At 43.8% G+C, this 22,575-nt stretch overlaps 1 protein-coding gene across 6 annotated transcripts in view; it reads left to right on the forward strand.

The window, feature by feature from the left end:
• The window catches only part of SEMA4G (semaphorin 4G), a 149,771-nt gene extending 130,791 nt beyond the window's left edge, over positions 1-18,980 (forward strand). For all 6 annotated transcript variants that reach the window (XM_060768290.2, XM_060768289.2, XM_060768293.2 and 3 more), the window contains 7 exons: positions 2,282-2,451; positions 3,732-3,876; positions 4,733-4,955; positions 7,550-7,665; positions 11,877-12,031; positions 13,832-13,893; positions 15,734-18,980. In XM_060768290.2, coding sequence (XP_060624273.2) covers positions 2,282-2,451; positions 3,732-3,876; positions 4,733-4,955; positions 7,550-7,665; positions 11,877-12,031; positions 13,832-13,893; positions 15,734-16,590 — 1,728 coding nt within the window. In that variant the 3' untranslated portion in view covers positions 16,591-18,980. The remainder of the gene's footprint in view (positions 1-2,281; positions 2,452-3,731; positions 3,877-4,732; positions 4,956-7,549; positions 7,666-11,876; positions 12,032-13,831; positions 13,894-15,733) is intronic.
• Positions 18,981-22,575: the final 3,595 nt, after the last annotated feature.

Here is a 22,575-nt window from a genome sequence, read left to right on the forward strand (position 1 = left end):
ACCATAAATATAGCAGAGTACCAGAAGTAAACTTCATAACCAGCAGAAACTTACATGTGATGACCTGGGATAAGCTTCTATGTCTTAGGATGGCACAGGATTGCAGAGTCAGAACTTTGGGTTCAAAAATATTTATTGAAGTAAAAAAAAATACATTCTTGATCGATAAGGTCTTGGATCTAACTAGCTTACTAAATCTCATTGTCTAAGAAAGGTAAAGAGTAAAAAAAAATGCAACTACATTTTGCCTAAAGAGAGTGGCAAATTCATTTTCGCTGTCAGGAAGAAAAGGCAGAAGAGACAATGAAAGATGGCCACACAACCCAACACAATGAGCATAATGTAATAAATTGGATAGAGTATTATATTTGGATCAGGAAGGGTTGCTGTTCGATCTGAACCGTGTTTTCTCAGAAGTAAGTCTCACTGAGTTGAGTAAAATCTACAGTCCAGTAAGTGTGTCTGGGGTTGAAGTCCTTCGTTCAAATCCTTCCTGAGACATGACTATGAAATGACTTAACTCTTAGCCTGGCTTGTCTTACAGGTTTGCAGTGCTTATGGCATCATTCATTCTTCCAAGCACTGCGAATGTGATAAAATATAAAAGCTCTACTACAGTTCCTAGTAATCCCCAAAGAGATTCTGTGAATTGTAGTTCAGAAAGGAAATTCCAAGATCTAGATAAATACTTTAGTCAGTATCCTGGGTGCTCCTTAGAAAAATACAAATATAATAAATGTCAACACTGGAATATAATTTTTTACTTTTGCATTGGACGCATTGTAGTCCAATAAGAATCCCCCTCCCCAAAGCTCTGATTAACTATGCCAATGGCGGCATATACTGTGAAAAAGCAAGCACTGAGTTCTGTCAGTCTGTGATGCCAAAATCGAGATAGCTCAGGTGGGGATGGAACAGGCTTCTGGCGGCTCTGGTGACAAGGTGCCCTTGGCCTCAGAATTAGCCATATCTCTCTAGTAACTGCAGCAGTCAGCACTGCTGCTGCTGCTGTTCACAAGGTCTCTGAGAGGGAGGAAAGTGGAAGTCCTTCTGATTAATCCCTTCCAAGTGCTGCCAACTTTTTTTTAGAGTTTTAGAGTGAGATTCTCATTGCCAAACAGGTTGTGCCCTCTTCCTGCCACGTCTTTAAATCTTTGTGGCTTGAGATCCTGGGTTTTCCAAGTACTTCCAAGCAGGTGGCGGGGAGCACCAACCAGACTACGTGGGGGTCAATCTTTCATCTGTTTTGACAGATGGTTCTGTTTCCAAGAGCACTAAGGGCTCTGCTTGTGTGTCTGAACGCATGCATAAGTCACCTTGGCTGGGTATTCCTCAGCCTTTGCGAGCAGGGCATCAGCAGCAGAAAATTGGAGCAGGCACATAGAGAGGAACGGGAGAATGAGCCTGGCCACGAGAGATTTAAGGAGCTTGCGATGTGTGCTTGATCACAAGGTTAAGAGGCGATTTGATTAGTGCACATAAGTAGGTTCCCAGGGAGAAAGCTCCAGGATGGGGGGACGCAGCCAGGGGACAAGATGTTAAAGCAGCAGGCATTCAGCCTGGAAACCAAGTTCCTGAAGCAAAGCAAAGCAAGCAGAGAGATTAGGATGGGTGGAGGGATATTAGGAATGGAGATTTGTGAAAAGAATGTGCACCATTACACAGGGGTTCCTGCATCTTGGGCATGAGGCTTTGTTTGCTTTCTCAAAGGCTTGAGAATTCGGTTGCATATTGGAATGTGAACAGATGTGTTGCACGCTTGCAGGGAGCAGCCAGGTCTCTTTCAGTCCCAGAGAGTAGAACAGATGGATCGATAGACAGACTGCCAATGACAATGCTGCCTGAGGAATTCTGGGATTTATAGTCCAAAAATGACAATTTCTAGGTTCCTGCTCTTTTTTCTTTGACTGTTAGGAAGGCATGCATTTTTGCTTTTCAGAAGATGCAAAAAAATGGAGTAGTTGCCCCATTTAAGCACTGAATGTTTTAGCTTATTTGTTTACTCTTTTAGTTGTTCAAAGGCTAAGAACCTTGGACATTCCAGAGGTTTTACTTTGCCGCTTCCATCGGCCCCATGCATCATGGCCAAACAGGAAGTGAATTTGGACATCATCATTCAAAACATTTGGAGGACCAAAGGTTCTCAGCCTTGATGCATGCTCTTGTTTATGACTTGGTGGGATCTTCCCACTGTATCAGAGCCTTGCCCTTTATTTTGTCTAACTAAGGTAAGCTGAGCAGGAACTTTATTCACTGTTTGTCTTATTTCCCCTGATTCCAGAATGATATTGGTGGTAAGAAGATCCTCCAGAGAAAATGGACATCCTTCATGAAAGCAAGGCTGGCCTGCTACATTCCCTACTACGAGATCCTCAAGGATGTTTATAGTTTGAATAATGGTGACTGGAGGAGCACTGTTTTCTATGCAGCATTCAGCTTATCAGCACAATGGTGAGCCAAGTGTAGTTAGACCCCGTTGGGTACTGAATTCACTGTGACAGTTGTTGGAAATAACCAGTTATCATTATAATTTCTTTCCATGCCTCAAAGGTGGTGCCATGTCAAATGCATTGTAGGCAATTTCAACCACAGTACGGGCCTAGCCTCCCAGTGAAGGGTCCAAGTTAGGAATAACTGTAGTGGTGACGCCTTTCTTGGATCCTGGCAGTGGCCAGTATAGATCAAAGGATAGACCATTGACAGTTCCAAGCTGACAAAAATCCTTACCTCTATACTGTACAATTAATTCAGTTTGACACCACCTTGACTGCCATGGCTCAGTGCTATGCAGCCATGAGAGTTGTAGTAATTTATAAATTTTAAATTGTAATTGTATAATTTGTTGTTGTCCATTGTTTTGTATTCAGTTAATTTGTGTATTATTTTTGATGCCATGTAATTCCCCGGTAGCGCAGTGGGTTAAACCACTGAGCTGCTGAACTTGTTGATTGAAAGGTCGCAGGTTCTAATCCGGGGAGTGGCGTGAGCTCCTGCTGTTAGACCCAGCTTCTGCCAACTTGGCAGTTCAAAAACATGCAAATGTGAGTAGATCAATAGGTACCGCTCCAGTGGGAAGGTAAAGGTGCTCCATGCAGTTATGCCAGCCACATGACCTTGGAGGTGTCTACTGACAATGCCGGCTCTTTGGCTTAGAAATGGAGATGAGCACCAACCCCCAGAGTCTGATACGACTGGACTTAATGTCAGGGGAAACCTTTACCTAATCATATTTTATGTGTGGCACCTTGAAGTGCTTTTCTGAACTGCCCCACGTCTCTTCGGGGAGATGGTGGCGGGGCATAAATAAAGTTTTATTATTATTATTTGTTTTACAAAATGTTTACACTTCTTTGCCAAAGAGTGCTGGTGCCCCTCCAAACTACAGTCCCCATGATTCCATAACATTGAGTTTGTCAGGTAGAGTGATGCCAAACTGCATAATTTTACAGTGTGCATGCACCCTTGGTCTCTTTTTTCTGGTTGTCCTAAGGCTTACCTTTCAGTGGAAACATAACTTGCATGTTGACAGCCTGCAGCTCTTGATTTTCTTGTGGCTCTCAACTCAATGGTAAAACCTCTGTAGTTGTACCCCTTTAGCAGAACTTTAGCTAGAGCTATATATCTTGCTAGACCCCAGCCAAGTGGAGTCACTTCTTGATATGGACCCAGAGAATTTAGTGAGAAATGGAAAGTTTGATCCTGCTTGATGGCCATTTCTCTGCATCTTCCAGGAGGAGCATGGAAGTGTCTGCTGTTTGCCGATACAACATCTCTGAGGTACGGACAGCTTTCCAAGGGACATACATGGAATACCAGGACTCCTCCCGCAAATGGTCCCAATACACCGGGGAAGTGCCAGCACCCAGGCCAGGAGCAGTAAGTTATTTTGTTTTGCCCCTCATCCTAGATAACGGCTGAGGGAGTCTCTCTCTATCTCCTTCTTTCCTTCTCCCTCTCCCTCCCCCTCCCTCCCTCCCTCCTCCCCTCCCTCTCTCCCCCTCCCTGCCTCTCCCTCCCTCTCCCTCTCTCCCTCCCTCCTCTCACTTTCCCTCTCTCTCCCTCCCTCCTTCTCCTCCTCCCCCTCCCCCTCTCTCATGTGCATGAACACACACATGAACAAGGTCTTTCTTTCAAGGAGTCTAACTCTAAGGCAAGGTAAAATCCCACTGGAAAGAAGATTTCAGAATGATATGCACAAAAAATCAGATAACCATTACCATTGTACCTGTGTGTTCCTCTGTGCAAAAAGGTTTTTCCTTCCACCATAGTTTTTTTTAGGTTTGTGCTGATCTTGACCACATAGATATTTGTTGCCATTGCCTATAATATGGACTGACAAAATCCCATCAACGAACCTTTGTTTTTGTGTTTCTGTTCATGGAGTAAGCCCTAGACTTTTTATTGTTGCAGGTCTGCTCTTGCTCCTGCTGTCAAATTTTAACCAGAAATCAGCAGTGCAGTTGCCACCAATTTTTTTTAAAATAACCAAGTTTCTTTTCTTTCTCTATGGAAGACAAAGGGAATGCTCTGCCCTGAAACACTTTATGGCATTCGAAGGCATTCTGGAAGTTCCTTGGGCCATAGAGAACTATTGCATTTCCTTCAAATTTTGGTACTGGTACACTTTCTGGTGGCCCAAGGTGGTCCTCCAAGACCACATTTCCACATTCCTCACCCCTGTCTTGGTGTCTGCAACCTAGTTAAGCAAACAATCTTCATTTCCCCTCCGCAGTGCATTAACAATCGTGCTCGCAAGGCTGGCTTCAACACCTCCCAGGACCTGCCCAACAGTGTGTTGGATTTTATCAAACTTCATCCACTGATGTATGAAGAAGTGAAACCTGTAGATGGGGCTCCTCTATTGGTGAAGAAAAATGTGATCTACACTCAAGTTGCAGTCGACAGAGTCCGGGCCCTTGATGGGAAGGTGTATGACGTGCTCTTCCTGGGAACAGGTAGGGTGTCTGGATTTCCCATTCACATGTTTCACTAGATTGCAATCTCCCTTTTCTTAAGCCTTTTAGAAATGTAGGACAGCAGTCACAATGAAGAATGCAAATCTTCCAAACTTGTATAATTGGTTCTCAGATTTTTAAATAGGAGAAGCAGCTGAAACTTGGTCTATGATGCAAAAATTGCCCTTTCCCTATACTTAGGGGAAATTCTGACTGACAGCTCACATGTGAGCCTTACTACTTTTGAGTCAAAAACAGGCAGAACGAATAACAGATATGAGTTGGTGTTTTCATGCTGGGTTAGCTGTATCCACCTCACCAAACTCACTTGCAGTTTTCCAGTCAAAAGGTGTTTTTCTGTGTTGCTTTCTGCCTCCAGCATGCTTCAGGCAGGCTGTTCTTTGTTGGGTGATCAGTTCCTCTCAAAAAAAGAGTTTTTTTAATGACAAGGAGCCCAATATCTATCCGAATTTGAAAATATTTGTGCTTGGGAATTTGCTCAATGAAGTTAATAACATTCCTCTGTGTATCATTAAAAATTCTACTTTTGTGGCAGTTTCTGAATTGTATTTGCCCCTTGCAAAAGTGCAATTCAGATTCTTGTGGAGTTTTTTTTTTCATATCAGGAGTGACTTGAGAAACTGAAAGTTGCCTCTGATGTGAGAGAATCTGCAAGGATGTTGCCCAAGGGATGCCTGTATGTTTTACCATCCTGTGGGAGGCTTCTCTTATGTCCCCACATGAGAAGCTGGAGCTGACAGGCAGGAGCTCACCCGGTTCTTCAGATTCAAACTGCTGACCTTTCAGTCAGCAGTCCTGTCAGCAGGGTTGTGGTGATGAGACTAGAATGACTAATTTGCGTGGCCCAAGCTCTTCTGAAGTAGGAAATGAAATGCTCTCTGCCCCATTTGCACCAATAGCTATATCACCTTTTACTGCCAGAGGTGCAGAAGATTCCTAGGTCTGAGTCATACTGGCCCCAAAAACCTGTCTGGTGGATCTCAACACAGAATTGGCAATTCCAGGCTCATCAGAGTAATCACCCAGGCAATCAAACATTAGATTTGCAGCTCACTTTGCTCCACTGCCTGAAGCAACTTCCTGATGTTGGAGACACACTTTGACTAATTGTTGTTTGCACGTCAGAATGCCCTGCTGCACACACTAAGCTGTATGCAATTCTGGAAGTCTCCCACTTCTTGTATCTGAAATTGGGGGAATCATCTCACCTGCCAATCCAGGGTGCAACCTGATATTGCACAGGGTTTGCAAAGCAGACCAGCATCCTGTTAGTGATATAGCAGTGGTTCTCAACCTGTGGGTCCCCAAGTGTTTTGGCCTACAGCTCCCAGAAATTCCAGCCAGTTTACCAGCTGTTAGGATTTCTGGGAGTTGAAGGCCAAAACAGCTGGGGACCCACAGGTTGAGAACCACTGTGATATAGCAAGCGGTGGCATAACGGGTTAAACTGTTGAGCTGGTGAACATGCTGAATGGAAGGTCAGTGGGGTGATAATATAAACCTATAGGAGTGCCCGGTGGTGCAGTGGATTAAACCGCTGAGCTGCTGAACTTGCTGACCGAAAGGTCAGTGGTTCAAATGTGGGGAGCAAGCTGAGCTCCTGTTGTTAGCCCCAGGTTCTGCCAACCTAGCAGTTTGAAAAAATGCAAATGTGAGTAGATCAATAGGTACCACCTAGGTGGGAAGGTAAACGACACTCCATGCAATCATGCCGGCCAAATGACCTAGGAGGTGTCTATGAACAATGCAGACTCTTCGGCTTAGAAATAGAGATGAGCACCATCCCCCAGAGCCAGAGATGAAGGGGGAAGCCTTTGCCTTTGTCTGTGTTTCATTGTTTCAAAGCATTGAATGTTTGCCTGTGTCTGTATATGCTGCAATCCACCCTGACTCCCCTCAGGAAGATAGGGTGGAATACAAATAAAGTGTTGTTGTTGTTGTTGTTGTTGTAATTAAATGCAACATTTTTGCAAAAACATAGAATTGTTTTCTTCGGGTACCTTCATCATTCTTCCATCTGCAATGATGAAGGTACCTGATAACTCACTGTTTCACTGCAGCAACATCCTCTTAATAGTCATTTAGAGACTGGTGGAGATGGGGTGGGATCAGAGAAGCATTTGGCTATGTTCTCCTAGCCAGATCAGGAACCCAGAAGGGCTTGTTTTGCATTTGGCTGTGGATACATAGCAAGATGCTTCTCTGATAGCATCTCACCACCAGTCACTAATTGGCATAGAGAGACCTATTGCAGAGAAATGTCCACGGGTCTTGTGGTCGGGGAGAGGAGATGTAGAATACTTCTACCTGCAGATGTTTTATGCTTTGTACAATGCATGGGAAAACTTCCAAGTGTTTTGGACTTCAACTCCCACGATTCCTAACAGCCTACCGGCTATTAGGAATTGTGGGAGGTGAAGTCCAAAACACCTGGATGGTCAAAGTTTGCCCATGCCTGCTTTATACTCAGTATACTCGACCTTCATGTTTCTGGCAGGATTTAAACAAAATCTAAGACAGTCTGTAAGACATTGTTCTTTGTTGCCATTATGACACTGACTGTTTCTCCCCAGGTAACGGCAGATTACATAGGGCTGTAGTCCTTGGTTCCAAAGTCCACATCATAGAGGAAATCCAGGCCGCCAGAGTTCCTCAGCCTGTGGAGAACCTCATCATTTCAAAAAAGCAGGTAGAGGTGGCATCAGATTGACCTACTCTTACACAAATATCCTTGAATGCAATATCTGGTAGAAGTCTTTTTTGAGTAGCAACCTCCAGATGAGTTGGATTGAAACTGAGTCGCCTTCGGGCTGATATGGACGGGATAGAAATAGTGTAAATAAATAAAATAAATAAATAAACTCAGGGCCCCTCCACACAAATATATAACCCAGAATATCAAGGCATAACAACCCACAATATCTGCTTTGAACTGGAATATCTGAGTCCACAGTGCCATATATCCCAGGTCAAAGCAGATAATGTGGGACTTTATTCAGCTGTGTGGAAGGGGCCTCAAATGCCTTTGGTGTAAGCTGTGCTGGCTGAAAAGCTTCTCAAGGCTACAGCCTAAACACATTTGGAGAACACCAGTTTGATAATAACAAGTTCATGGAAAAGACTTGCAGGCCAACAAGAAAATCCTCACAACAGTGAGTCTGTTACTGTCTGTTGAAGAATAAAGCAAGAAGAATGTATTGTTGAAGGCTTTCATGGCTGGAATCACTGGGTTGCTGTAAGTTTTTCGGGCTATATGGCAATGTTCTAAAAGCATTCTCTCCTGATGTTTCTCTTGCATCTATGGCAGGCATCCTCAGAAGTTGTGAGACCTCGCAACCTCTGAGGATGCCTGACATAGATCCAGGCGAAACGTCAGGAGAGAATGCTTCTAGAACAGTGTTTCTCAACCTGGGGTTTGGGACCCCTCGGGGGTCACAAGGGGGTGTCAAAGGGGTTGCCAAAGACCATCAGGAAACACAGTATTTTCTGTTTGTCATGAGGATTCTGTGTGGGAAGTTTGGCCCAATTCTATCATTAGTGGGGTTCAGAATGCTCTTTGATTGTAGGTGAACTATACATTCCAGCAACTACAACTCCCAAATGTCATCTGTTTTTCCCCAAATTCCACCAGTGTTCACATTTGGGCATATTTAATATATTTGTGCTAAGTTTGGCCCAGCTACATCATTGCTTAAGTCTACAGTGCTCTCTTGATGTAGGTGAACTACAACTCCCAAACTCAAGGTCAATGCCCACCCTTCCGATATTTTCTGTTGGTTGTGGGAGTTCTGAGTGCCAAGTTTGGTTCAATTCCATTGCTGGTGGAGTTCAGAATGCTCTTTGATTGTAGGTAAAGTATAAATAGCAGCAACTACAACTCCCAAATGACTAAATCGCCGCCCCGCCCCCCCAGCAACCCCACCAGTATTCAAATGTGGGCATATTGGGAATTTGTACCAAATTTGGTCCAGTGAATGAAAATGCATCCTGCATATCAAATTCATAACTGTAGCAAAATTACAGTTATGAAGTAGCAATGAAAATAATGTTATGGTTGGGGGTCACCACAAGATGAGGAACTGTATTAAGGGGTCATGGCTTTAGGAAGGTTGAGAAACACTGTTCTAGGACATGGCCATATAGTCTGAAAAATGTACAGTAACTCAAAGTCAGAAGAGTCTGGACATCATCCTTAATCAATGCCTGGTTTTTCTCTCTGAAACCTTCATTGGCCAAAGTACCCAGATGCAGTCATGAGTTGGAAGTGTTCACCTTTCCTATTAGCTACTGCAGTGGCAGAAAACTATCAGCATTAATAAACAGTCCAACAAGGCGTGGTTCTCCTCTTAACTTTGCTTTTGTATGTGTGTGTGTGTTTATGGGAGCAAATCTAAGAATTTGGGTGTTGTTCCTTTTCCTCTCTTGTGCACTCTGCTTCTTTTCATATCTGCTAATCGGGCAGACCCAGATAAAGCAGTGCCTTGAAGGGTGATTATTTCGCCTTGCCCTTCACTAAGCTGCTCCCACCCAGTATATTAACTCTCAGTTGTCTTGAGGGCTTGATGTCTGCTATGATTTTATGTCTCTACATTAAGGACCTTAAATTTCCAGGTTTATATTATTACCATCCCAACCTCTGGATGGCCCCACTCTGCTCTTCTCCTGATATTACAAATTGTAGGATTACAACTCTTGGTTTTAGTTTATTTATTTGCTCTGTCACCTTTAAGAACTACCTGATAGGCAGGAAATCAGCTGTAGGTCTCTGACAGCAAACACTGAATTTCTCTATTAGTGGATTGCTGTGAGTTTTCCGGGCTGTATGGTCATGTTACAGAAGCATTCTCTCCTGATGTTTTGCCCACACCTATGGCAGGCATCCTCAGAGGCTGTGGGATCTGTTGGAAACTAAGCAGGTGAAGTATATATATATATCGGTGGAATTTCCAGGGTGGGAGAAAGAACTCTTGTTTTTTGGAGGCAGGTGTGAATATTGCAGTTGTCCACCTTGATTAGCATTGAATAGCCATGCAGCCTCAAAGCCTGGCTGCTTCCTGCCTGGGGGAATCCTTTGTTGGGAGCTGTTAGCTGGCCCTGATTGTTTCTTGTCTGGAATTCCCCTGTTTTCGGAGTGTTTTTCTTTATTAACTATCCTGGTTTTGGAGTTTTGTTAATACTAGTAGCAAAATTTTGTTCATTTTCATGGTTTCCTCCTTTCTGTTTCAATGAAAAATTCTCCATTCTTGTTTGCTAAAACGGTGTCCAGCCCTCTTTCTAGCTGAATTTCCAGTTCCTTTCTTACGTGGCAAAGGTTTACAGTTCCCTTGCCCTGACTAAGATGTAACTTGTGTGAAGGGACGCAGAGAGGGATAGGGTTTTAAGAGAAACCTCCTCCAACTTGGTGGTTCCCAGGTATAATTTGTACTACAGTCCCCATCATCCTCATTCAAGCATGGATTTATAGGAGTTGAAATCCAACCAATTGGGAGAAGGATGCTGGACTGAGAAATGCTGTTTTAAGCTGTTAGTTGTGAAAGTTTGACTTGTATGCTTCTCTTCGATCTGGGAGACTGTGAGGGTTGCCACCTTTTATACTGGCCCTGATCCTGTGGCTTGCAACACCCATCAGCCTGATCTGCAAGTTCTTAGTTGGTGGTGCTTTTTTTGCCTTGGAGATAAAAAAAAGGGTGGTGAATGCTTCACCTAGTAAATACCCACACTCCATATCATGGTGCTTGTTAAAAGAAGGAATGTGGATGGAGGGCAGGGAGGCACTGTTCCTGTTTTCTTGGCTGCTGTTCTTTCTCTTTCATTACAAACATCTCCCACACTCAACAAGGCATGCAGATCTGCCCCCAGGTATTGTGACACATGGGTCGCTTTTTGTAGAGAAAGCTCTGTAGACCAGAGGATGGGTAAAGAGGAGCAGCCTTGAAAACCTTTTTGCAGCCTTGGGTTGATGGAAGTCTATCTGGCACCCTCTATCTGGAGGGTGCCAGATAGAGGGAGGTTGCCCTGGGATCAGGCGGGATAAATAGATATAAAGTACATGGTCCATACCTGCATCCTGCTCTATAACGCTGCTGCCCTCTACTGGAGACACTAAGATTACCATAAATTAGCAACTAGAAGACACACATGAACACAGCCGTCAATACTTCCCTAAAGGAGATGTGGTGGCACAATGGGTTAAACCTTTGTGCTGGCTGAACTGCTGACCTGAAGGTTAGTGGCTCGAATCTGCGAAATGGTGAGCTCCCGTCAGTCAGCTCCAGCTTCCCATGTAGAGACACAAAAGAAGCCTCCCACAGGATGATAACACATCTGGGCGTCCCCTGGACAACGTCTCTGCAGATGGCCAATTCTCTCACACCGGAAACAACTTGCTTCTGACATGGTAAAAAATACTTCCCTAAGAATCTTGCCTTTATACCAGTAGCTGCCTGCATGGGGCTGAAAAGTGGACAGACCCCTGCTTGTGATCTTGAAAAGGATGTAGCTTTTAATGTATGTACAATGTGGCCCAGGGATGGCCCCACTTTTGTGGGCCCCCAAAGCCCCCTGAATCCTCCCATTTTAAAATAATTGGTGTGATTTTCACTCCTAAATCACCCTAGATATGTGAAAATTATGCACTAACTATGCAACCTAGAATCTCCTACTATCGCAGCCAAAAATGACAACCTTTGTAATCATGTCCCCGCATGAGGAGCTGGAGCTGATAGAGGGAGCTCATCCACCTCTCCCCGGATTCGAACCTGCGACCTGTCAGTCTTCAGTCCTGCCGGCACAGGGGTTTAACCCACTGCGCCACCGGGGGCTCATCTTCATCCTCTGATCTGTGGTGATGCTGCAAGATCTGTTTGCCAAGTATAATTCCTCTCTTTACTGTCTTTACAGCGGTGTCTGTACATAGGCACCAGAAGTGGAGTCCTGCAGTTGCCATTGTCCAATTGCAAAAGATACATTTCCTGCTTCGATTGTATCTTGGCCCGGGATCCTTACTGTGGCTGGGATGGCGAGAAGTGCCGAGAACTAGCTGGAGCGCCGGACAGGTACAAGGACGCAGATTAAAAACCGACTGGAGAGCAAGGGACTGGAAGAGATTGAGTGTCTTTCAGGGACCTTCCAACTCTTAGTGAAATTGGGGTTCTACGAGGGGTGTTCATTAAAGATTTCTCTTGACCCACTTCCTGTGGATTGAGAGCAATGAAACTTGGCACAATTATTAGTTCTTCTCTACATAGGTGGCACCTAGGGACACACACTTCTATCATCTTTTTAAGCAACTGTAAACACCTCGCTTGTGGAAGTTGACAGGTCACTCCAAAAGCCATGTTGTGACTTCGGAAATCAGAGTGTCATCTGAAAAATAGTTGCCCCTCAAAAATAACTTCATTATTGGAATGAGGTGGGCGTCCGATGGTGTGAGGTTGGGTGAATAAGGGAGATGCGGTAGAATTTCAAAGCCACCGGGAGCATGCTTCCATTTGGGGAACATGTGAGTTGTGAACTGGTGCATTGTCTTGCAGAAGGTGAGCATGCCCCATCTCTTGGTTTTGATGGCATCCTGCAATTTCTGCAGCAGTGAAGCACAATATGCCCCAGTGATCATGGTACCATTTGCTAGGGTACCATCAATACTACTCCATGCTGGTCCCAAAATACTGTAAGCATGACCTTGCCTGCTGAAAGTTGGGCACTTGCCTTCTTTGGAGGTGGTGAGCCAGGATGCTTCCATTGCATTGACTGAACTTTAGTCTCACGATCATAGTGATGGACCCAGCTTTCATCCTGTGTGATCAGTCTGTTGAAAAAGTCCTCCTGGTTTCCATGGCAAATTATCAACAGAGCCTGAGAGCATTGGACTCATTCCTGCTTCTGGACAGGTGTGAGCAGCTGGGGGCCCCAGAAAGCGGATACCTTATGCATGTGAAAATGGTCTTGGATGATTTTTTCCATGGACCCCACATGAATTTTGACATTTTGGGCTAGGTGGTGAATGGTTACACAGCAATTTTCCAAAATGGTGACCTCCACTTACTGGATGGTGAGTTCATCAATAGAGTCTTATATCATTACACATTTGAAGTTTCAGCATCCTGTGATAAATAGAAGTGGGTCAGGGGAAATCTTTAATGAACACCCCTCGTATCATGATGCAACCCGATATATTGTCACTGCATTGAGCCCCATCTGATCTATGGGTCCTTTGGAATAATATGTTTGAGATGTATCTCCATGTCTCCCTTCTCCCCAACTCAGGCAAAAGAGGTCATAACTCCCCTGTGGCTTCCTTGGAATATCTGAGTGTCTTTTCATAGTCAGCTTTGATAGTGTGCATTAAAAAATAAGCTGTAAGTAGTTAACAGCACTGAGAACTGTTCAAAAAATCAAATGGTTGCAGCTATCAAACCACTAGGAGCAAGCATAATAAAATACATGAAAATATATGGCAGCTGTCTATTCCAAATGAACTCACAAAAATCCAATAAAGACAGGTTTAAATACAGTAGCTTAAATTTTCTTTTGGAGATGTCTGTGAAGCTTGTGATGTGTACTTCGGATGATATGCAACTGCACAAAGTTTTGCTTAGAAGTGTTGTTGAGCTCAAAATTCCCATCAGCTTTTTCCAGCATAATAAATGGGGAAGGTTGCTGGAGGGAGCAATTCATCAATATTTGGAAGGACACAGGTTCATAAGAGAGTGAGCACTGAGACGCATTTGCTGGAGTATGTAAGAGTTTGCTTTAGAGTTTATTAATACCAATAATAGATGTCATCAGGCTGTATTGTATGCTGCTGTTACATAAGACTTTCACAACTGCTTAAGGTCCTCCTTAATCTTGCCCAGGTCCAGGATGATCCAGGATGTACTGCATGGCAACACGGGCTGCTTGAATAACTCTTCACAGGGTAAGGTTCTCATTGTTTCCCTTCCTTGGATTTCTACTTGAGCAGGGTGTGTGGCAGTGATGGTGGTGGAGATTCAGCTGTGGCGCCTTTGGCTGGTGCTCTGGACAAAGGAAAGATGAACAGTTCATTTGCTTCTGTTATTGGAAGAGATGTGAGCCATTTGTTTGTTTTTTTCTCCTTCCTGCCCACACTCAAAGTGTGGGTTCTTTCAGTCACTCAGGTCTAGGTGTAACACCTATAGCAAAACATCAGATTATGAGTGTTGGGTAATCTGAGCCGTTAGGCTCAAAATAACCCTCAGTTGAGGTGATTCCACCATTAATATAGCAGAGTACTAGAAGTACTCTGGAGCCCCCGGTGGCGCAGTGAGTTAAGCCCCTGTGCCAGCAGGACTGAAGACCGACAGGTCGCAGGTTCGAATCCGGGGAGAGGCGGATGAGCTCCCTCTATCAACTCCAGCTCCTCATGCGGGGACATGAAAGAAGCCACCCACAAGGATGATTAAAAAAATCAAATCATCCAGGTGTCCCCTGGGCAACGTCCTTGCAGACAGCCAATTCTCTCACACCAGAAGTGACTTGCAGTCTCAAGTTGCTCCTGACACGACAAAAAAACAGAAGTAAACTTCATAACCAGCAGAAACTCACATGTGATAAGCTGGGATAACCTTCTATTCCCTAGGATGATTTAGGATTACAGAGTTAGAACTATAGGTTCAAAAGTATTTATTAAAGTAAAAGAAATACATTCTTGACAGAAAAGGCCTAAGTGCTAAATTAGCTTACTAAAAGTCATCTTCTAAAGAGGTAAAGAGGATAAAAAGTCCATGCAGCTACATTTTGCCTAGAGAGAGGCAAAATGTGCAGCCTCATGGGTAGACAGGAAAGCAGAAGAGTATAAAAATGGTGAATGGCCACATTGCCAGCCCAGGGCAATAAAAGGTTCCTTCAGAGAATTCCATTGCTACATCATCAAAGGAGGAGGCAGTGACAAGGAGGAAGAGTAAAAACAACCCCCTGAGGAATCCCTCAGCCTAATCCTATTGATAGTCTAGCTCAGTGGTTCTCAACCTGGGGTCCCCAGATGTTTTTGGCCTACAATTCCCAGAAATCCTGACAGCTGGTAAACTGGCTGGGATTTCTGGGAGTTGTAGGTCAAAAACATCTGGGAACCCCAGGTTGAGAACCATTGGTCTAGCTACTCAATGAGGTCTGGAAACTTAATGACACAAGAGACTTGTGCAGTCCAGGGATGAAATCCAACAATGAGCACAAAGTAAATACGACCTCCTAAAACTATTAGGTTGAGCTGATGTATTTCTTTGTATTGTGGACTATTTCTTATTTCAAAAATGTATTTCTTGAGTTGGGAAAGAGTAGAACAAGAGAAAAATGTGAATTGTGAAACAGATAAGAGGTTTATAACAGAGAAGGAGTAGCCAAGGAAAAGGAAAATTGTACATCTGCAGAGCATGGGAGCCTGTGTCCACGCAAACTCAGTTGTCTGAGATTTCTTCACACATTGCTCTCAAAGTCCCTAAATTTCCTCCAAGCAGGAAGAACAGGGCACTTTTCTTTTTTCAAAAAAGAAACAAAACTAATAATCTCAAGGTGGCACAATGTCTTAACAGTTTTTCTCAAGCCCTTTCAAAGTCAAACTACCTCTTCCCAAAGCCTTGATAAATTGCTTTCATAGAATACAAGTCCCAGAATTGATCATGCTGGCTGGCTGTAATCCAAAACAGCAACTTTCCCCAGTTATATTCCTGCCTTATTACTCGGTAACCTGCTGTTGTTAAGGTATATGTGGAAGACCTTGCGTGTTTTTGTGTGTTCTGCAGCCACACCTGTGCAGAAGAACCGGACAGTGTTGCGTGGAGACGATGTGCTTCTGCCTTGCGAGCAGACATCCAACTTGGCACGGTCGACGTGGCTGGTGAATGGCACAGAAGTGCTGGCTGAGGATGGGCAGGGCCACTTTCGCATGGGGGTGGATGGTCTGCTGCTGACGGACACACAACTTGAGTTCAGCGGGGAGTACCAATGCTATGCTGAGGAGAATGGCCTCCAGACTCTGGTGGCTTCTTTTGTCCTCTCTGTGCTACCTGAGCAGCTAGTACCATTCCTGTCCCCCACGATGCCCCAGCAATCCTGGTATTCGCCCAGCTCTGCTAATGGGGATGGAAAATTTATCTACATTGCAGTCATCACAGTGCTGGGGGGCTTGTGCTTTGTGTTGAGTGTGGTGCTCCTCTACGTTTCCTGCCTGCAGAAGCGAAAGGGCAAATACAGTCTCGGGGTCCCCCAGTCCTCCAGCGTGGAGCTGCAGACTGTCTCTTCTAACTGCATGGGCAAAGGCAGCCCAGAGGAGGAAGAGGAGGATGACCTGGGCCTCTTTGCTGATGGCTGCCTCCAGATCATCCCTGGGGAAGCCACCACGCTGGCTTCCCCGTCCAAGGAGGCACCCCCCGCACCACCCCCGCCCCCTCCTCCCCTGCCTGCTGAATTCACCAATGGCATCCCTACCCTGCCCAACATGCTGCGTAAGATGAACGGCAACAGCTACATGCTCCTGAGGCAGAACGAGGAGCCGTGCACTTCGCCGCTCTACAACTCCTTTACCGAGGAGCTGAGCAAGATCCTGGAGAAGCGGAAACACACGCAGCTGGTAGAAAAGCTGGATGAGAGCTCCGTGTAGGGGAGGGTCCCAGGGAGCCCACTTTGATGAACTGACCCTTCAAAGCCCTCTGTGATTCCCGCTCCCCCTTCCAAAAGAACCAGTGTTACTACTCAGCAACTACCTCCGGAGCGGCCCTCCGGAGCCGCCACAGACTCCGCTCTCATTTTATTCTGTTTTGTTTTTGGTTGTTGTCTTTTTGTTGGCGTTGATTGTTTTGTTTTCCAATTGCTGTACAAAAAAGAAAGAAATCTATTTAAATGGGAATTATATTTATATATAAAACGATAATCGATAAACAGGAGCCACAGCAATCTGTTGGGTTTGTTGGGAGGGCTCTGCCGTGCCTCTCGGAGCATGCCTGAATGTGAAATTGGTTTGGATGGAGAATCAAACTGGGTGGCAGGGGAGATTTCTGTCTACAGGTTTTCCAGCCATCTAGAAAGGCAATGGGAGAGAAGATGCTTGGGTGAGATTTCACGAGGAAGGTAGCAGACTTATTTATAAAGCCCACGTTATCACCTTCTCTAAATCGGTTCTTACTATTAGATCATGTTTTGAGTATATTTATATCAGAAGTGACGAAGTGTGGCTCTACAAATGTTGAATGTCAATTCTCATAATTCTTCATCATTGACTGTGCTTCTCATTGCTTCTGGGAACTGCAGATTCTAATACCCATGAAAAACGTCTAAAAATGTAAGTGTTGCTTACAGGTCATAGGCTTTTGATTTACTCCATTCTGGTGAAAAATAAGAGTGTGGATTCAAGAGCTCAGAATAACCAGCCTTTCTTTGTGTGTGTGAAACCCAAGGAAACAGTGCCCATGCCAGAATTTGGGTTATGATCTAAGCAAGGGAACATGTGACCCTCCAGATGTTGGGCTCCAGCTGCTATGTTTCCTCAGCTTTGCAGGCTAGCTGGAAATTGTAGTGCATTGGGATCATGACAGACTGTTTCCTATTTTGTTGGAAGTGATGTGTTTGGTCTGCTCTTTCTAGACCTCCTACAAGATTTGTAGCAAAACACTCTTTGAAGATCTTTGGAACTTTTTTCCAAGCCTTGGCTTTTCTGGTGTATAAGAATCATTTTGCTCTTGGCCTCTTTTTTTGAATTGTCATCATTTCTCACAAGTGGATTGTGATTCCCTTGTTTTACTGGAGGAAAGAGTTGAGACTGAGGCCTTCCAAAGTTCAGAAGGCACAGCTATGGATTGGTAAGAGAAGGCTAAAGAGTTCCCTAGGGCACTGCTTCTTAAACATTTTCTCTGACCAGGTTTAAACCTCAAGTCTGGTCAGAGAAAATGGGAGTTGCAAAAAAATTGGTAATGGTAAAATACCTAGTGATTGTTTTAGACATGTACGTGAATCTGTTCAGCAACAATGTGCAGTGTTTACAGTGGATTCTGTAGAAAACGCTTCAGCTGTACTTGTTGAGCAAGCCTTGTAAATGCTGATTTGTTATCAGTACATGTTTAATTTTTATATCTATTTTATATACTTATATACCTCGGTCCACGTAGAATTTCTCAAATGGAAAGTGGCTGTGAGTGGAAAAGGTTTAAGAAGCCCTGCCCTAGGGCATCTTTTGGTTCCCCATTGTTGGGTTGCAGTTTCCCCCATTCCTTTTAACATAGCTAATGAATGACGGCCGACAGGGAGCTCTGGTGTGGGCTGGTCCATGAGGTCATGAAGAGTCGGAGACGACTGAATGAATGAACAACAACAATGAATGATGGGAGATGCAGTCCAACATCTGGATAAGGTCCACATGTTCTCTACCCTTGCCCTGAAACAGCAATATGGAACCTTTTCACCCTATGGGCCAAAGTTAATTTCAGAGAACTTCTCAGGACTTTGTTCTACTGGTGGTTGGGTCCAAAAGCAACATGGTGGGACCAATAATACCAGCATATTTTTAATAATACAGTTACAACTAAGGCTTGGGTGAAGCATTTCAACTTTTAAAATGGATGGGGGGAAGCCATACAAAAACTGGAAAGCCACTGACAATTGTGGGATGTAGAAAGGACTATGACCATCTGGAGAAACCATGAGTGTTGGATTCAGTATTAGCGCCCGAGGTTCTTCTCTACTCCCTGGTACCCTATCCAAAATGCCAGCAACATGTAGTTATGTGTCCATATATCTGAACATCAGTCTTCATTGTTCAGAGTTAATTAGTGTATAAGAAATGATAGATCTGTAATGGGAAAGCAGCAAGTTGAAGACATAAAGTTCCTAATGTGATATGGACCAGTTATAACCTGGTATAGAAGTCCCTCCGAATTTAATTCATCAGCAATACTGGCACTAATAATGCTAATCTGCCTTACGGTGTTTTAAGGTTTTCTGAGATAATCTGTGTTGAGTGCTTAAGAAAGGTGCAATATAAATACTAAGTTATTGTCACTATCGTCATGGTCTTCTATGAGCCTGTGGGAAACTCGATTTGTGTTTAATTTTATACTGAATTGATATTTGGAGACATTAACACTATCATCTTATACATTTAAAGCTCAGAGTGGGAGAGTGCCACCTTCTGGAGTTAAATGTAAGATATCTTGACTACACACAAAGTGAATCTTAGACCATTTTTCCTCCCCTGAAAAACACTTGAAAAAGCTGGAGAGTCTTGTACGGGCATTTCGTCAATTTTCTACAAATCAGGGAATATTAAATTCAACCACGACATCACCTTGAATACACTCGATTGCATATGACTTTGGAAAGATAAGCTAGATCAGGCTGGGTTAGTCCCTGAAAAATAAATGGTAAGGGATCTCCTAGGGTAGGGTTGGGAAACGAACTTACTTGAAAACCTGGATTGCTCCTTCCAGTCATAGAATCATAGAGTTCGAAGAGTCCTCGTAGGCCATCCAGTCAAACCCCCCACCAAGAAGCAGGAGACTTGCATTCAGAGCACTTCCGACAGATGACCACCCAGCCTCTGTTTAAAAGCCTCCAAAGAAGGAGCCTCCACCACAGTATGGGGCAGAGAGTTCCATTGCTGAACAGCTCTCACAGTCAGAAAGTTCTTCCTAATGTTCAGGTGGAATCTCCTTTCCTGTAGTTTGAAGCCATTGTTCCGCATCCTAGTCTCCAGGGCAGCAGAAAACAAGCTTGCTCCCTCCTCCCTATGATTTCCTGTCACATATTTATACATGGCCATCATGTCTCCTTTCAGCCTTCTTTTCTGCAAGCTAAACATGCCCAGCTCTTTAAGCCACTCCTCATAGGGCTTGTTCTCCAGAGCCTTGATCATTTTAGTTGCCCTCCACTGGGCACATTCCAGCTTGTCAACATTTCCCTTCAATTGTGGTGCCCGGAATTGGACACAGTATTCCAGGTGTGGTCTGACCAAGGCAGAATAGAGGGGTAGCATGACTCCCCTGGATCTAGACTATCCTCCTATTGATGCAGGCCAAAATCCCATTTATTTTTTTTTAGAATTGACAGTCTTGTGTTTGGCAATAAGTAGCCCCAGCCATTGAGTATAAGGCAGCACCTTATGTTTCTAGCGCAGAAACAAGTATTGATATTTTTTACTACTCTGCAACTTCTTTGCAGACCATCTAAATGTAACACTTGGACTATCCATTCAGGAATCTGCATAGTTGATTTTAATCTAACTTAATGGAATCTAACTGACTGGTGTGTCCCCGCAGCAGATGTTGTCTTTTTTCTGGCTTGGATTCTATGGTAAGAGCTAGCCTATGTTCCAGTTACGACTCTAGCAGAACAACAGAAAATTTAATTCTATGGCAACTTGTCAAATTAGTGCAAGTTGACAGGTACCTACTGAGAACCACCCCAGCTTTCAACCCCCTATTGTTGCTCAGAATTTTTTCATCTCATCCAGTTAATTCTATTTGTCTTGACAGCAGCATAAATTATTCTAGAATAAATATACAAGCTAACCAGGATTTGAATGCTCTCAAGAACTGTGCGGGAGCAGACAGAAAGTCCATCTTGTGCGGTCTCTTTCTGCATTCCTTGGAGAAGCCCATCAACAGGTGATAGGGATTTACTGCTTCTGAGCCTAGAGGTTTCTATGTGATGGCTATGGCTACTGAGAAAGTCCCCAACCACACACCAGTGTCTAATCCCCATTTGAAAACATACTGACCCTCATATATAATGGCAGCAGGATGTCTTACCAATTGATTAAATTGGATGATCCTGAATCCTAGAATAATGAGAGAAACATCTCTCAGTTTAATACCATGCATAACTACCTTAACCTCTTTCCCAGCTTCTTCTGATATGACAGTCCTCAAGAACCATGTAATTTTGCTGTACTTCTCAAGTTCTAAAATAAGCCTGTCAAGATGAGCCAACAAATAATTTTCAGTGTGGCTGAATTGACACAGTGCCGATTTTTAATGAATTAAGTCACCACAGTTAAAAACTTTATTTTATTTTATTTAGGCTAGCATCAGTTTACAGTAGACCCATGTGTGTATCTATACCCAATAGATTATACTGGCCAACACATTTTGGTGCCTCAAATGTTAGACCTATTGCTGGGTATATTTGCCCTGCTGATTCCAAAAATGGCATGTGTATGTATCTATACCCAATAGATTATACTGGCCAGCATACTTGATGGTGCTGCAAATGTTAGACCTATTTCTGGGTATTTGCCCTGCTGAATCTAAAAACACTATCAGTTTCCCCTGTTTGAGATACAGAACTTCTGCTCGCCCATAGAAAATCGATAGTCATATCTAAGAAACTAGAGATGATGTGGTCTATCCAAAGTAATTTTCCGAAACAGTGCTGCAAATAATCCCAGGAACAGGCCTAAAAACCAGAACATTATTATTGTTTTGGTTGGACTGTGTTATACTTTTTCAACTCTGCCTTGTTTCATCACTGCCTTTTTCTTGCCAATTTGGCCACCTTTAAAAGGTCCTTCTGGAGTTCTTTACAATCCAATTAAGGTCGTACCACATTATGATACTATGATGTCATCTGCAAGTTCTCTCCCCCCCCCCCCCCCTTTATTCTTGTGGGAATCTGAGGAAGACATCTTTGGAATATGAGATGAGGTTCATATTCAGATTGCCACATTTAGTCCTTCTGCAATCATATTGTGAAAGTTCACTAACAGAAACTTGGATAAAATGTTAGCACGATTTTCTGATAAAAGCAAGTCGCTAGTCTACATGGCTGCTCATATAAGTTTGAAAGCACATAATGTGGTGTCTGATATTTACACTGGTTACACATTTATAACCTAGAATTACGATCTTTAATTGCTCCATATTCAGATCACCAATTGCGGGCTGCTGACTTTAGGATTATAAGGTTTGCCCACTCCTGCCTCCCAGCCATGATGTTAGAAGGAATTTAGTAGCACCTTCAAGACAAATGTATTTCAACAATGCCATTTGTTTTTCAGTTTATCTGAAGAAGTGGAATAATATCTGTTATCGAGCAATTTTAAAAGGCAATGGATAGTGAGATCCAAGCCGCTGGTGAGAAAAAGAAGCCAATATTTCAGAATAAATCTCACCAAGTTGAAGCCGAGGTATTTATTTAATTTCAGCTGAAAGTGTTGCCAGCCTGCGGTAACCCGCCCCCAATATAAACTGAGATACAGTGTTCCCTTGCTACTTTGCAGTAGCAAGGGGCAGCCAATCAAGCTTGGCCAAGCCTGGATGACGTCAATGAGATCTCCCTGCAGAGGTGGGAGTTTGGCATGCCCCAGCCAATGGGGCCTGCCTCCATTGTAGATTTCCCTCTGTCCAATGATTGGAGAGGAGTTAACAGGTGTCAGAACAGTGGGTGAGAGAATGACTTGAGATAGGATTAACTATCCCTGGTGTGGGAACACAATGACCCTAATGGGTCTTCCAAAACCTTTATTATCCCTTTGCAAATTGGCCAAGACTTAACTCTTATTATATCCTTCCAGATTGATGTCCTGGGGGGAGGGGGGGGTCACCCTTGACTAAATTATCCACCAAAGCCCATGCTTTAATACAGTCCATGTTCTCAA

The sequence above is a fragment of the Anolis sagrei genome, chromosome 3, assembly GCF_037176765.1.
Source record: "Anolis sagrei isolate rAnoSag1 chromosome 3, rAnoSag1.mat, whole genome shotgun sequence".
Lineage (NCBI taxonomy): Eukaryota > Metazoa > Chordata > Lepidosauria > Squamata > Dactyloidae > Anolis > Anolis sagrei.